The sequence below is a fragment of the Aethalodelphis obliquidens genome, unplaced genomic scaffold (assembly GCF_003676395.1).
Source record: "Aethalodelphis obliquidens isolate GAN/ISIS:26980383/991018 unplaced genomic scaffold, ASM367639v1 scaffold27, whole genome shotgun sequence".
NCBI lineage: Eukaryota > Metazoa > Chordata > Mammalia > Artiodactyla > Delphinidae > Aethalodelphis > Aethalodelphis obliquidens.
The window spans coordinates 23,206,957-23,220,776 of record NW_020837971.1 but is presented as its reverse complement, the minus strand read 5'-3'; the positions used below and the strand labels follow the sequence as shown (position 1 = coordinate 23,220,776).

Here is a 13,820-nt window from a genome sequence, read left to right as displayed (position 1 = left end):
TTATTATAAAAACCATTCAAATATGTTTGTCAAAAGCAGAATACCTCTTTCATTTTCAGGGCCAGTGTTGAAAAGTGATACATGTTTTAGACTTTACCGCCAAACGTGCATGAATTTCTGCCTGTAGGTAGCTGCATGTCGCTGTGTGTGCATGTGAGTGTGGGGCGGTGTTGGGTCGACAGGTGCAATGGACATTTTCCCAGGCTCTATGCAGGGCTTTGGAAATCTTTTTTAATGGCTGCGTCATATTCCACTACAAGCTATATCATAGTTTACGTAGGCCGAGTAGTTACTAAAATCTTTCCTATTGTTAAAAAAAATACAGCAGTAAACATCCTCCACATATATCTTTGCACAGTTTTATGCATCCATTTCTATAGAACAAATCCTTAAGAGCAGAATTGTTGCATGAGTTTTCTCATTAAAATTAATAAAATAGTTTCTGATTTGGTAGTGATGGGCCAGTTATTAAAAGATATTTAGTTAAGGAACTCAAGACATTAATTCAGTTTCCACTGAGGTTCCTAACTTCTAACTTGGGCCTAGTTTAGGAGCTAGAATCCACGATATCCACTGGCTTCAACAGTTCTTGAAGCTCAGGCACTGAGTAGAAATTACACACACACAAAAAAAAGGTAAAAAGTCCATCCTCACTCACAATCTGTGTCAAGCAAACAAGGTAAGACTAATGTAGGGACCCCCCCATTTTTTTCCCAATCTGTTTTTTCATCCTACTCTTAAATACTAGAGCCATATTCTTTGCAAGAGCTTATTATAAAATGAGATGGAAGAGAAGTTTGTTTTCAGTTAGTAATTATTTTGTGGCCCACATTGTTTGAAAATGCCTAGCATTCAGGAGTCATCAGTGCAAAGAGCCTGACTAGAGAATGATGTGTAACAGCAGATCTGTGCAGACCTGGGATCCAAAAGCATGGAACCTTGCCCTTTCCTAAGAAAAGGGAGAATGTTTTTCTTTTGCCATGGACCACGTGGGCGCTCATGTATGTGCATCTCAGCTGGTCCAGCCCCTCCCTTTACCAACGAGGAGGACGCTGGGGCTTGAGCAGGAGAGAGGCACGTCCAGGTGACAGAGCAGAGGCTGCGCCCTCCGACCCCATACCCGGTGCTTTCCAGACACTGTTTGCCGTTTGGTTTCCCAAACCAGCCTGGTGCCTCCACCGCTCTGTCTTCCACTAAATCATAATCTTTTATTTCAGGACTTCACCCAGTTTCGTATTCACTGTGCCTTTACCTCTGTCGTCTCTCTGATGAAGCATTTGCAAATCATGAGTAATTGTCCAAAGTGACCTCCAGGCACCCCTGGGCCAAGGTCTAAGATGGAAGAAGGGGCCGCCCTGCCCCTGTCCCGGGTGCACTGCACCTTTAACAAAATCTGACCACAAGGCAGGTTCAAGACAGGCTATGAATAGCAGTTCCTTACACTAGCCCACACTTCTGCCTTTTCTGAGAACTTTCACATCGACTCTCTCATTTGTTTTTCAAAGCAGTGTGATGAAGCCAGAGGTGCGGGAATAGGTTCTCTCCCCACTTTACAGATGGGGAGGTTGAAGCAGAGTAAATTATGTAAGAGCCCCAGGTACTCATTCCATGAGCGCTCAGTCCCCAGGGCAGCCTCTGGCCAGTGAGCGCTTCCTGGGCATCAGCCCTGCTCTGATGGGGCTGTCGGCTCCTTTCCATGTCCCCTCCCGGATGCCAGAGGGGAAGGTTCCCTGAGAACAGAGGGAGAAGCACATCCTCTAGAGCATGGTGACGGTAGGAGTGACACTAATTCCTGAGCAGGTCCTGGGGATCTTACCACATCTTACCACATTCAGGGAGGCACAGCCCAGTGGCCAGCATGACTCTGGTCTTATCTAGATTTCTCACAGAACGGTCAGCAAAACCAGTCCCAGTTCCCAGGCCCTCCTTCCCCTCAGCCTTCCCAGGCCCGCCAGCTTCTCTGGCCACACGTGCACTGGGCCAGCACTTGGCCCAGCTAACCCGGCCCCCAGCCCCCTGCAAGGGAGCTGCACATCCCCCCACCCCTGACTTGGGCAGAGGTGGTTCAGAAAGCTCCCATCCTGTGTCCAGGAGCACAGGGCTGGCGGGGGCAGCCCTGAAGGCCGATGCCAGCCCTGGGGCAGTCTGAGCCCGCGCCTCCCTCTGCGTCCCTCTCACACCCTCTGGCTCTTACTCTGCATCAGCGGTCTTTGCCCCACCTGGATTCTGTAAACCTCTAGTCATGCATTTAACAACTTTACTGCTTAACGTGAAAGCTGTCAGGCGTCAGGCCTGTTTGAGTTCTTCTCGATCTGTACTTGACACAGAATAGCTCTCGATGAACGAGGGCCCACGTGGCTTGAATGTGCACTACACCCACACCCTGAGTGACGCTGACCACCCTGACCCAGCACAGCTCTCCCGGCACGGCTGGCAGTCTGGGTGTCAGGGCCTTCTGGGTCGGGTCAGTCCCGCCGCCTGCCAGCTTGGTTGTCTCTGGGCACATGACTTAGACTCTTTCTGAGGCCCCAGTGCCTGCATCTATGAAATGGGCATGATACCAGGACCAGCGACCCAGAGTGTTGGGAGCTTAAACCAGTCAACTCACGTTAAGTGTCACAAAGGGCGCACACTCAGTGAGGATTCGTCAGGCCTGTGGTACAGAGAGAGAACGTGTGCGCACTGGAATTTTAATCCACGTATGCATGACCTATAGTCTACATATAACATGGTTTCCTCCATGTTTTCCTTATGTTCTATTTAGCTTTTCATTACACACCATCTGGGCTCCCTCGTTCTAACTGATTTACTGAAGTTCCTTTTATTTCTCAAGTTATTTAATTTCTATTTTATTATGCTTTGCTGAGCAAAACCAATTAGCTGTAAACTTAGGCAACAATTTATTCAAATTTACCCATTAGTGAACCAACTCTAGGCTTATTGTGGGAATTGGGCACCAAAGAAGGTGTCCAAAAGACTATGGAGCAAAGGCAAACATGAAGACTTCACTTATCTTTAAATGGTTTCCTGTTTCTCTCGCTTTCCTTAAATGGGGGAGTGGGTTTGAACGTACAACTGCTCTGGAAATTCTCTTAGAGCCTGTACATTTCCGTGTCTCTAATATCTCTGTTTCTTCCATCTGAAAAATCGTGTCACCCATCAGCCGCAGGTCTGCAGAGTGTCCCCCAGAGACTATTCTCCTCTTGATATAAGGTCAACATGTTGCACTGAAGACGGAAAAAAGTCCCCCTGTGATGTCCCTGCCAAAGGGTTAAATGGAATAGATTTTAGAAGCAGCGTGGGTGAGGACTTTCGTTTTCAAATATGTGACAGTTTATTATGCAACTGAATTCATTTCTCAGGCCTAAGTAGCTTATCTTTAATTCAGTCCACTCGTGCATGGGTGTTATTTTTAGATATGATGTAATATAATATCATTATTATAACGTAATGTATAATACCGTTTAACATCAATAACCTGAATGCCACAAGGCACATATAGTGGGGTGATGTTTTATATCAAGCCCTTCTTGTGATTGACACATCACTTGCTTCCACCTTTGACTTCTTAACTGCTCTGATGAAAGGTTATGACTTCAGAAGCATTTTCATTCTGCAGGTGTTTTAGGGGCAGTGGAAAAAACCTCTCGCGCGGAGGAAGGGGATTTCCTTTGTAACATGCATGGAAGCTTTAATGAATGTTTGGGGAGAGACACAATACATGAATGATTTTGCCCCATTTTTTTGTTACCTCTGTGACATACAGCTGCAATTCTTTAAGAAAATTCCGGGAAAACCTGAAGGGCCCTGCCTAGAATTGGACAGCAATGGTTTACTCACCCAGGTCCCTGCAACAAGCCTGAAACAGAGACTTCCAAACCTAGCTGCCCATGGGAGTTTTCTGGAGAGATTAAAAACCCCAATTCCCAGGTTACACGGCTTGCCAATTAAATCAGAATGTCTGGGGGTAGGAGTAAGGCATCAGTACCTTTTAAAAATCCCCGTGAGTCGTCAGGGCGCAGCAGCGTTTGGAAACCACTGTCTGTCTTCACCTCTCTCAGGCTGCCTGTCCTGGACGAACTGCATTCCTCGCCTGCCAGGCCCCTATTTTGTACAGTTCTTATTTCTTTACAATCTTACATGCTCGATTAATTGAGCATCTACTAAGTGCTAAAGACTTGCCAGTTGCTTTCACCTTCACTGAATCCCTTTGACCCCCAGGGCGCTGGGAGGCCACGTGCACCCTCGGGCTGCAGCTGGCCGAGACAAGGGCAGGGCAGGCCTGGCTCCCTGATATTCCTGGCCTCACAAGATCCATCAGCTTGCACTGCTTACCCTGCTGTTGCCCTTGATGTGCTTGCCCTTCACTCTGTCTGCATCGGGGTCCCCTGCTTTATTGCCTGCAAGCCAGCAAGTCGTAGACTGATGCGCTTGGAAGAGACACAGGACTTTACTGGTGCAATTCCTACCTGATACGTCATTTCCCGTAACGTGCTGATGCCAGGGGCACGTCATCAGTGCCCAGAAGGACACCAGAGGATGTGCCTGCCCACAGACACAAGTAGAATCTGGCCTCCCTCCTGCCCATGCCCTTGAGCTTGGTACTGTCGCCCCTCTCGTAGCTGAGGCCCAGATCTGAGCCCCCGGCCCTGAGCCCACCCCGTTCATTGCCCCGCCCTCCACTGTCTGCCCGTCCCTGGCTGTACGCCGCACCCTCCCTGAAGCTCCATATTTTGGAAATTCCTCCTGCGGTCAGTGCTGATTGGAGGTTTCCTTGTCTTATTGGTTGTGTGGAAAGCATGAGACGAAACCAGGAGACCCTCGGAGGAGCCGTCCCTCTGCCTTCCATGGGGGCTCGGTCCTCGCTGCTCTTCGCCTTGCGTCTGGGCCTCCGTCGAGGATAAGGACCCTCGCCAGAGGAATGTCACGCTCCCGAGGAGGGGCCCTGGAGTGGCCGCGGCAAGCTGAGCCCTGGTGCTCTCCTGGCCATGGCAGCAAGAGGACCCTGAGAGCTGAACTTCACAGCGATGGGTGTTATTGGAGGGAACCTTGTGATTTGCAGAGAGCGTGTGCTTGCTCTTTGAAAATAGTCTCAACCTCACATTTCCTCGCACCTGAGGGTGAGGCTGCATGTCTTAAGCGGCTCTGGGACTGGGCCCACCTCTTCCTCAGGAAATAATCCATGGAAAGGGTTTTATACGCTGTAAAAATGGCAAAAACAATACTTATTATTCACACTTCTCTGAATTACCCACTAAAGTATTTCTTTTGGAAGTTTGCTTGCCGCTCTAGAGAGGGACTTTATACCCACACTGAAAAACCCTGCCAGACCTTCTCGTGTTGTTCTTTTACTCTCTCTCTCTCTCTGGAGGGGAAAAGGACCAGGGAAGCAGAGGAGTAAGTGGAATTGAGTTAAATTTGTGCAATTTCAGGAAATTATATGAAATCAGTACTTTAACGGTGGCAAGACATAAATATTATTTAAAAATCACAGTTGTGGGCTTCCCTGGTGGCGCAGTGGTTGAGAGTCTGCCTGCCGATGCAGGGGACACGGGTTCGTGCCCCGGTCCGGGAAGATCCCACATGCTGCGGAGCGGCTGGGCCCGTGAGCCATGGCCGCTGAGCCTGTGCGTCCGGAGCCTGTGCTCCGCAACGGGAGAGGCCACAGCAGTGAGAGGCCCGCGTATCAAAAACAAAAAACAAAAAAACAAAATCACAGTTGTGACTGATATTGGAGTTGGTGTCACAGAGCTCAGTGTGGGACCCAGGTCCACTCTTTGGTAAGGAAAGCCTGTCCTCCTTCATTAGAAAACAGAGCTCAGCTGTGAATCATGTATGTAAAACACATGCAAATTGAAACAGTAGAAAAACATGGACCTGAAGTAAGTTTCTTTAGTCCTAGAGCAGGGCTGTCATCTGCACATCTCTGGCCCCTGCCTGCACGCTTTCCTGTCTGGCAGCCAGATTTCCAGCCCTGACGTGGGACAAAACCTTTAGACTGCGTCCTCCTTTGTGTTTTCATAGTTGGGTGCTGGTGACCGTGACTATTTCACAGATGGTTATTTTCCTTTCCTTTCTTGCCCTCTTTCCTTTAGCTCTGCAAATATTCCAGGATACACTGGTAAGGTTCATTTCGCAGCCACCCATCCAGCAAATTCTCGTCGTCCATCAACGACCCCCTCGCCCGATCCAGGAGTGCACCAGTAAGTATGAGTCCTATTACTCAGTGCGCTCAGATACGCGGTGGGGAGGTGTCCTAATGATGATTAGCCCATTAAAGAGCCATTCAGTACTGAGAGTACATTTACGTTGTTTAAAAAATAGGGTGTCGGGTCCAAAAAGACAGAAGAGTCCATTCCCTACTGTTGCTGCTCAAAGGAGCATATTAAGGTGTTTAATGCATCTTAGGTGGATGGCATCTTTGCCTCTTGGGCTCAGCTCTGCATACACATCACCCTTCTGCATGATCCTCAGAACGTGCATGGAACACACTGCACGGGACACGTATTCACTTCTTGTGAATAGCCACCTTACTTTTCACGAAAGACAACATTCGGTTGAAAGCCATATATATTTTTAAACACTGTTTTGCAAATTGAAAACAGGAGACATCTGATGGGAGTTTAGCACAAACCCTGTGTGTTGAAGCTGCCAGTGAGAAGCAACGCATTATTGCTCATTACACCTCAAATTTGAAAGCGTCTTATGGACGTCCTGGCCTTGCAAATAAGATAACACAGCTCTGAAGATGCAAATGCGGGGTCCAGAGGCTGGCCCCGTGCCAGTAAATACGCTCTCGTGGTGGGTCGGTGGGTGTGCATCTGGGAGGGGGACCAATGCAGCCCCCCACCTCCATTGGTGCCTTTTCTCCTTTTTGGTGGAGAATCCACTCATTCCTGAAACATTCTTTGAGCACCCACCCTGGGCCAGGCACTGCTGAAGGCTCTGTGCTCACCGGGTTGAGCGGGAAAGCTCCAGGCTCTCAGGAACCTACGTTCTGGCGTGAAAGACAGAAGCAAAGAGGCATACAAGTATCTGAAGACATGAATTAAAACGATTTTGGACAGAGACACATGCTATGCAGAAGAAAAGGCAGGGTGACGTCGGAGAGAGAGCCTGGGCAGGGACCCAGGAAGCTGGGCAGTCAGGGGGGCTGGTGGGTGCTGACCTGCAGGCAGAGTCCGAGCTCCTGCCCTGATGGGCTTCCTGATCATCCCGAGAGGCAGGACGTGGCGGGGCCTCGTGGACCTCGGCCCACAGTTCATACATCAGTTCACTAGTCACACACTCGTGTGTGTGTGGTTCATTCAACAAATGTTGTGTCAACAAATGTTTACGGTGCCAGGAATTCACAAGAGTTAGACCCAGTTTGCAAGGAGCTCCCAGTCTAGCGGTGAGCGAGGGATAAACAGTTACCCTGGAGGATGCCCAGTGTCTTCATAGTGACAGTCACTTAACAGCTGAGGGCTTCTGGGACACTGCCCTGTAAGGACTGACTGGTCTCATCAACCCTGTGACCCTGTGAGGAAGGTCTCTTGTCTTCCCATTTGACAGGTAAGGAAACTGAGGCTCCAGGCCAGCAGGGCATCTGTGTGGGTGCAGCGAAGACTTCACGAAAGGAGGAGGTGGTCCACGCCGTGATTCTCGGGGCAGTGGGCTTCGTCTCACAGATACTCGAGGGCAGGCCTCTGCCTGCCCCAGGCAGCCCTCATCGTGCAGCCGTGGGGTCTTAGGGAGGCAGCTCTCAGGTCACCGCCCGCCGCGGTGTGAACTGCGTGTAGAGAGCCGCGTGGTAAGGGCAGTGACCACAAGGCGACGGGGCGCATCGTCAACTGAGCTTAGCTCGGACAGTTTGCCAACTGGCCGGCATCTCTGGGCCACCCGGTGGGAAACATTTTAAAGCGGGTCATTGGCTTTCTAGGCTGGTGTTTTGCATTCAGTCCGTTTTCTCTCAAGACACATTGTCAAACGTCACACAAATTCCAAAGGAAGGGCTGGTAGAAATTTAGACACAGTGTTTTACTTCCTCTGAAGGACCTAAAGAAACTACGTGAAAATTAAATGCATCCTTATATCTGTCGTTTAGACTTACTGCCCAGAAAAGTCAGGGTAACGCCCTGCGTCTGGGCAATTCACGATCGAGGAGAGAGCAAACTCGAGGATACTTTTTCTGGCAAATGCAGCCGGTTCTCACCCGTCGCCGTTTCTGTCCACAGCCCATCTTCTCACCCCAAATCTCTCAGACCTCGTCCCCGACAGCCTTGTGGTCTGGCGTTTTTCTGCCGCCACGTGAGCTAGCGGTCCAAAGTCCCTAATATATTTCAGAGGAATCTTTATTCCTACGTGGGAAACTAGCCTCCACCGTTACTACTTCTGTTCCTACTGTGGTCACTGTTGCTACCTGAGAAAAGAGGCTGAGTCTTTAGGCCATTTGGGGTAATGGCCACAACGGCAGATTCAGGCTGGTTGCGGACCCCTGGCAGCCCTGCACTCACCCCACACATACTGCACACACAGCTGTCACCTGCTGTCCCAGAGTGGGGCCCAAGGACCCGTGGAGCTGTCTTCTCTGGGGTTCTCATTCTCAGGGTGCACACCGGCTCTGGAAACACAGACAGTGTCACCCACTATGTGACACGAAATGACAGAGTCGTGTTGGGCTGGGAGCCCAGATCACCCCTGCGTCCCCCCAAACAAGGGCTCCTGACGTGGCAGCGGGGCTCTGCGGTGAGAAGGCACAGGGAGGCGCGTAGATTTTTAACAGCACTCTGCTGACACAGGCCGGTGGCCTGCAGCAGGGTGGCCAGTGGTCTGCACCTGTCCTGGCCCCTGTGATCAGAAAAAGTCAGGTCTTTGAGGTTCTCCGTGGCGAAGTAGTGCCTCTGCTTTTTTGTGACACTACACTTAATGTGTTTTTGTTGTTTTCTCTTCGCTAAAAGCTTCCAGCGGCCGTGAGAGTCTGAGTCTCTGTCTGTTGAGTATCACGAGCCCTTAGTGAGCTGACGGCCTCCAGGCGCTCTTTGTTTCTCCTCGTGGCTTCTCCTCGCGGCTTCCCCTCGTGGCTCTCCTTCCGTGGAAAGCTGGCTCCGCCCCGTGGTGGCAGCAGCCCTCCACCTTCCCCCTCAGAGGGCCGCCCTGCCGCTCCCCAGGCCCCCCGCCTACCTGTTCCAGTGGACCACCACCCCCGTGTCCTCCCCCCACTTCAGAATCGCTACTCCCACCACTACTCCTGTTTCCTTTCCTCCCGGAAAGACAACCTCCCACTTGCCTCAAAGGTTCTTCCTTCCCTGTGAGTTCCAGCTCCCCTTCAACCCTGTTCCCTCGCTGCTGGCTGGCCAGGCCCAGGGCCTCCCTACATCAGACCTTCCCCTGGAGCAGCCAGCCTGCCCTCCCTTGCAGCTCCACGCCCCCCCAGCCCTCTCCCTCCTCCAGCTCATGGCTCTCCTCTCGCAGTCACATGAAGAGCTCCCACAGGACAACCGGGGGAAGGACTGAGGGCCCCTCTTCCTGCCCAGGGCAAGAATGGCGCACTTGCGGTGGAGTTTGTGGCCGATGGGCCGCAGTGGTGGTTGAGTGGGGTTGAGTGGCTTAGGCCTTGAATGTCGATGCCAAGGGAGGGAGGGTTGTGCGGCCCCCATAACACATGCTGAGGGCGGTGTGCAGGACACCAGCAGTGCCCTAGGATGGGTACTGTTGAGAGGAGAGGCAAAGGAGCAGGGAAGGGATTATGGGACAGGGGTTCAAGGCAGGGAGACGGGGTGCAGGAGATGGGTCAGAGGGATGCTGTGAGTCTCCAGGTCTGAAGGTAGGGCGTCCACTCCTGTTTCCATCACAGCTCAGTGTTTCCTGTGCATCCCTCACACCAGAATTCAACCTTCACAGAAGCAGGAGTTCTCATTTCAACAGCATTTTTTCACAACATCAGAAAAAACTATTGTTACTTCATGATAATCGCAGCATAAAAACAGCGTGCTTGAGATTCATCTGCCGTGTCCTCTATAACTTCTGCCCCATATGAGCATCGCGGTGTGTGTGTGATTCAAGTAGCAGCAGATTCATGGGAGAATCGCTACAGGCTGTGTGCAGTTGCTCAAGAGAGATGGCGTGACCCAGGTCCATGCTGAGGTGGACACCTCTGGACACAACAGGTGTTTGGAAAGCGTCATTTACATGCATAGTATTCTACATTTTCACGGTTATTTCCTTTCTTGTAATTCTCAGCAGAAACTTGGTAGGGCATCATTTCCATTGGAGAGACGAGCAGACTAAGGTGTGGGTTGAGCGTATCATGAGGGAGCCACCAGGTTACCCCACCTGCAGGGTGAAGCCAGCGCTCAGCCCTGCACGGGGCCCCTCCAGCCTCTGCCCTTGTCTCCCTCTCCCCCTCCCAGCCCCGCCGGCATGCTCCATGCCCTCCCATCTTCCTGTCTCCCTGAACTCTGACCTTTGCACCAGCTGGCCTTTACTGTGACCCTCCTGATTCCTCCCTGACATAGACAGTGGGTGGATGTCCTTCCCCAACCCCGAAAGGTGACCTTGCCTCTGGGTGCCCTCACACCCTGAGCCCACCCCCACGGAGGCTTTGTGTGGCAGCCCTGGGTTATTCAGCTGCCTCTCTGCAGCCTCACCTCCTTTGTCTGTGTTTTCTGTATTCTTAGCACCTACTGTAATTCTAGGCACAAAGTAGATTTTCAGTCAATGAAACTGATGGCAATAGAATGCATAGAATGCAATCAATGAACTGAATGCAAATAAATGAAATAAAGGAAACAATACACACAAGGACTAACCATTTTCTTTCTGTTCTGTGCTCCTCCTCTCTCTCTCCCTGCCCCCCTGCACCCCGACGTGTGTATCATTAGTTGGAGGATAGATGAGGTTATATGCTTTTATTTTATTTTATGTGTCTTTTTTCCCCTCCATTCCCTTACAGCATCTTACGGAGAGAAACGGCAGTTGACCTCTTCCGTCATCAGGGGCCACTGTCTAGAATGGTCACAACTGTGAAACCCTACAACCCCTTCAATAAGAAGGAAAAGGAAACAGTAGGCTACTAAAAGGGACCTGCCCTGAGTGACACCTGAGCCTTGGGGAGGCGCCATGCACAGTACAATGGGGAAATAAAAGAAATCAGGTAAAGCACGTTCCCAGTGTGTCTGTATAAGTTGGACAAGGTTTGGTGGTGCCACCATTCCAGGATGGCAGCCAAGGTCTTCTGGAAGCCCCCAGGCTACCTAGAGGTCTGGGGTTCATGTGGGGAATTCTAACGGTGGAGCCTAGATCACAGATTCTATGATCACAGATTATCCAGTCCAAGGCCCGTATGCTGTCGATGAGAAAACTGAATATGAAGAGAGAAAGGGGCATTCTTTTCACACAGAGTGTATCGCATGGGGACAGCGCCTGTGATACAGAAGACAGAAGCCGGCCTTCGCCTGGCTCCAGTGTTTCTCTTCCTGAGAGACAAGAGCACCCCAGGCTCCGTGGGGGTCTGAGGCAAGAGTGACCACACATAACCACATTAGGGTCAGCGTGTGGCCTGGCTGGGCCATGACCAAGTGGAGCTCCAGCTCCAGAACCTCTCAGGCATGGATGCGGGCTGTGTGGGATCCCTCCATCCTCCCACACGTGGTTATATTTGTATCCACATGTCTGTAGATCCCGTTAGCTTGCATAAACCTTAGCACATTTTTATTTTCTTTTTTTGCGGTACATGGGCCTCTCACTGCTGTGGCCTCTCCCATTGCGGAGCACAGGCTCCAGACGTGCAGGCTCAGCGGCCGTGGCTCACGGGCCCAGCCACTCCATGGCATGTGGGATCTTCCTGGACCAGGGCACAAACCCGTGTCCTCTGCATCGGCAGGCGGACTCTCAGCCACTGCGCCACCAGGAAGCCCAATCTTAGCACATTTGATCCACAACCCCACAGCAGGCATTTTTCAAATCTCTTGCTATTTTATGAATAAGCAGACTGAGACTAGGAGAAGGGAAATACTGATTGAAGGTCACACGCTCATAATTAGCAGAATTAGAACTAGAACCCAGGCTTTCCGGGTTTAGAACCTTGGCCACTCCATTTCTCAGCACACCGAATAACCTTCCCTGAGTTATTAAAAAACACACAAACAGAGACAGAATGACTTCTCCTTCTCCCAAGAGATTCAGAATGAGCTAGGGATCCCACAGAACTCCAAACAGATGCGTAAATCACCTGGGGTAGTTTGGCCCTGCTTTCCCATCGGAAGGGCAAAATCACCTGTTTTGGCTTGGGACTCATCTGTTGCCTGAGCTGACACCTCTACAGACCTAGATGCTGACTGCAGACCCCCCCTGCACACTGCTTTTCTGCCAGGATGCACAGGAAGGCAGGCGTCCACCCTCCAACCATCCTGCGGAGCTGACTTGCCTTCACAGAAAAGGAATGGCTTCACCTGAACCCAGTCGTGCAGTGTAATTATTTTCAGAAAGAGCAATTCTATCAAAAAATCGGACTAAAGCAAAAATCTTCACCTCTGCAAGATTCTCACCCAAACACAGATGGGAAGGATGAGCCCTGTCCAGGGGGTAGATGAATTCAGAGACCTGAGATCACAGTTGCGGTAAACATCCCCGGCAGGTCACTTTGTCAGGAGGAGTTGTTGCTCCAAGTCCGAGGCGCCTGTTTATCATTCTGGGCCTTTCTATGGCGGGGCACCAGCAGCACCCGATCCTAACACCCTGCAGCCTGTGATAACTGTTTCCATCCTCCACGGTGCAGGTCCCTGGGCACCCATCAGAGCACTGAGCACCTCCAAAGCTGCTTCTAGAAGGTTGCTGGCTTGGTCCGCAGCATCCCTGGACCACATCCAGAAAAGAGATGGCAGCTCTTCACTTTCACAACAACTGGCTCAGATTTTTCACCTGTGAAGCTCAAATGCAAACCCCACTCACCACAGATCCAGAGTCCAAGGCCAACATAGCAACACCAGTGTCCGTGGCCCTTACCTCCAAGTGCAAGTTGTATGACTTGGGTTTCCATGGTCAGCAGTTCAACTGAAAACCATAAAAATCAAGGAAGATAGCTTCAGGGATTTGCATCTGCTCTCCAGGTTCTGAATTCTGGTCTTGGATTACTCTGACGCTTGCCCGCCGCTGCTGTCCCCAAGCCCAGTCTTCCCTACAGTGTTACCGCCTCAGCTTTCATTTATCACCAGGGATGACACAGACACAGAGAACCTCTGCAGCTTTTGTAAAGCATAGGTGGAAGAGAGTGTCGGAAATTATTAAAGAGTTCACTTGGAAGAGAAAATGCACACGAATGAGCTTATTCTAGCAGATAAACATATTGCAGCGTAATATTGTAAAAACGTTACACAAGTGTAACACTATGGAAAATATGACAGTCATGGGAGAGCAGAAGAGAGAATCTAGAAATGGACAGATAAAGAAATCATTTTAAACCCCTGAGCCCAGGACAGATTTTTTTCAATAGATGATATGGTGGCAACTATTTGGAAACAAAACAGAAAGGAAGATCCAGGTCTCACCATAGAACAAAAGAAAACTGCTCCTGGAATACAGCTTTAAATGGATAATTTACAGCCTTCGACAGGTGACCTTGAAATACAGGAGAACTGGTTTATAACATGTGGATAATGGAAAATATTTCCAAAGAGGCCGCTGAAGCCAGAAATCATGAAGAAAAAAATAAACTTTTAATATTAAAAAATACCGCCAAAAAATTTTAAGACAAACCTGTTGGGAAAATACGTCAGACAGAAGATTCATATCCTCATTCTAAAAGCAGCCAATGATAAAAATATATATATTATACCAATAGA

General features: G+C 50.3%; 1 protein-coding gene across 1 annotated transcript in view; it reads left to right on the top strand.

Annotated features, from left to right (window-relative positions):
- The window catches only part of SPMIP7 (sperm microtubule inner protein 7), a 56,467-nt gene extending 45,339 nt beyond the window's left edge, over positions 1 to 11,128 (top strand). Inside the window, exons 8-9 of the mRNA XM_027124178.1 lie at positions 6,096 to 6,203; positions 10,934 to 11,128. Of these exons, the coding sequence (XP_026979979.1) occupies positions 6,096 to 6,203; positions 10,934 to 11,057 (232 nt within the window). The 3' untranslated portion in view covers positions 11,058 to 11,128. The remainder of the gene's footprint in view (positions 1 to 6,095; positions 6,204 to 10,933) is intronic.
- Positions 11,129 to 13,820: the final 2,692 nt, after the last annotated feature.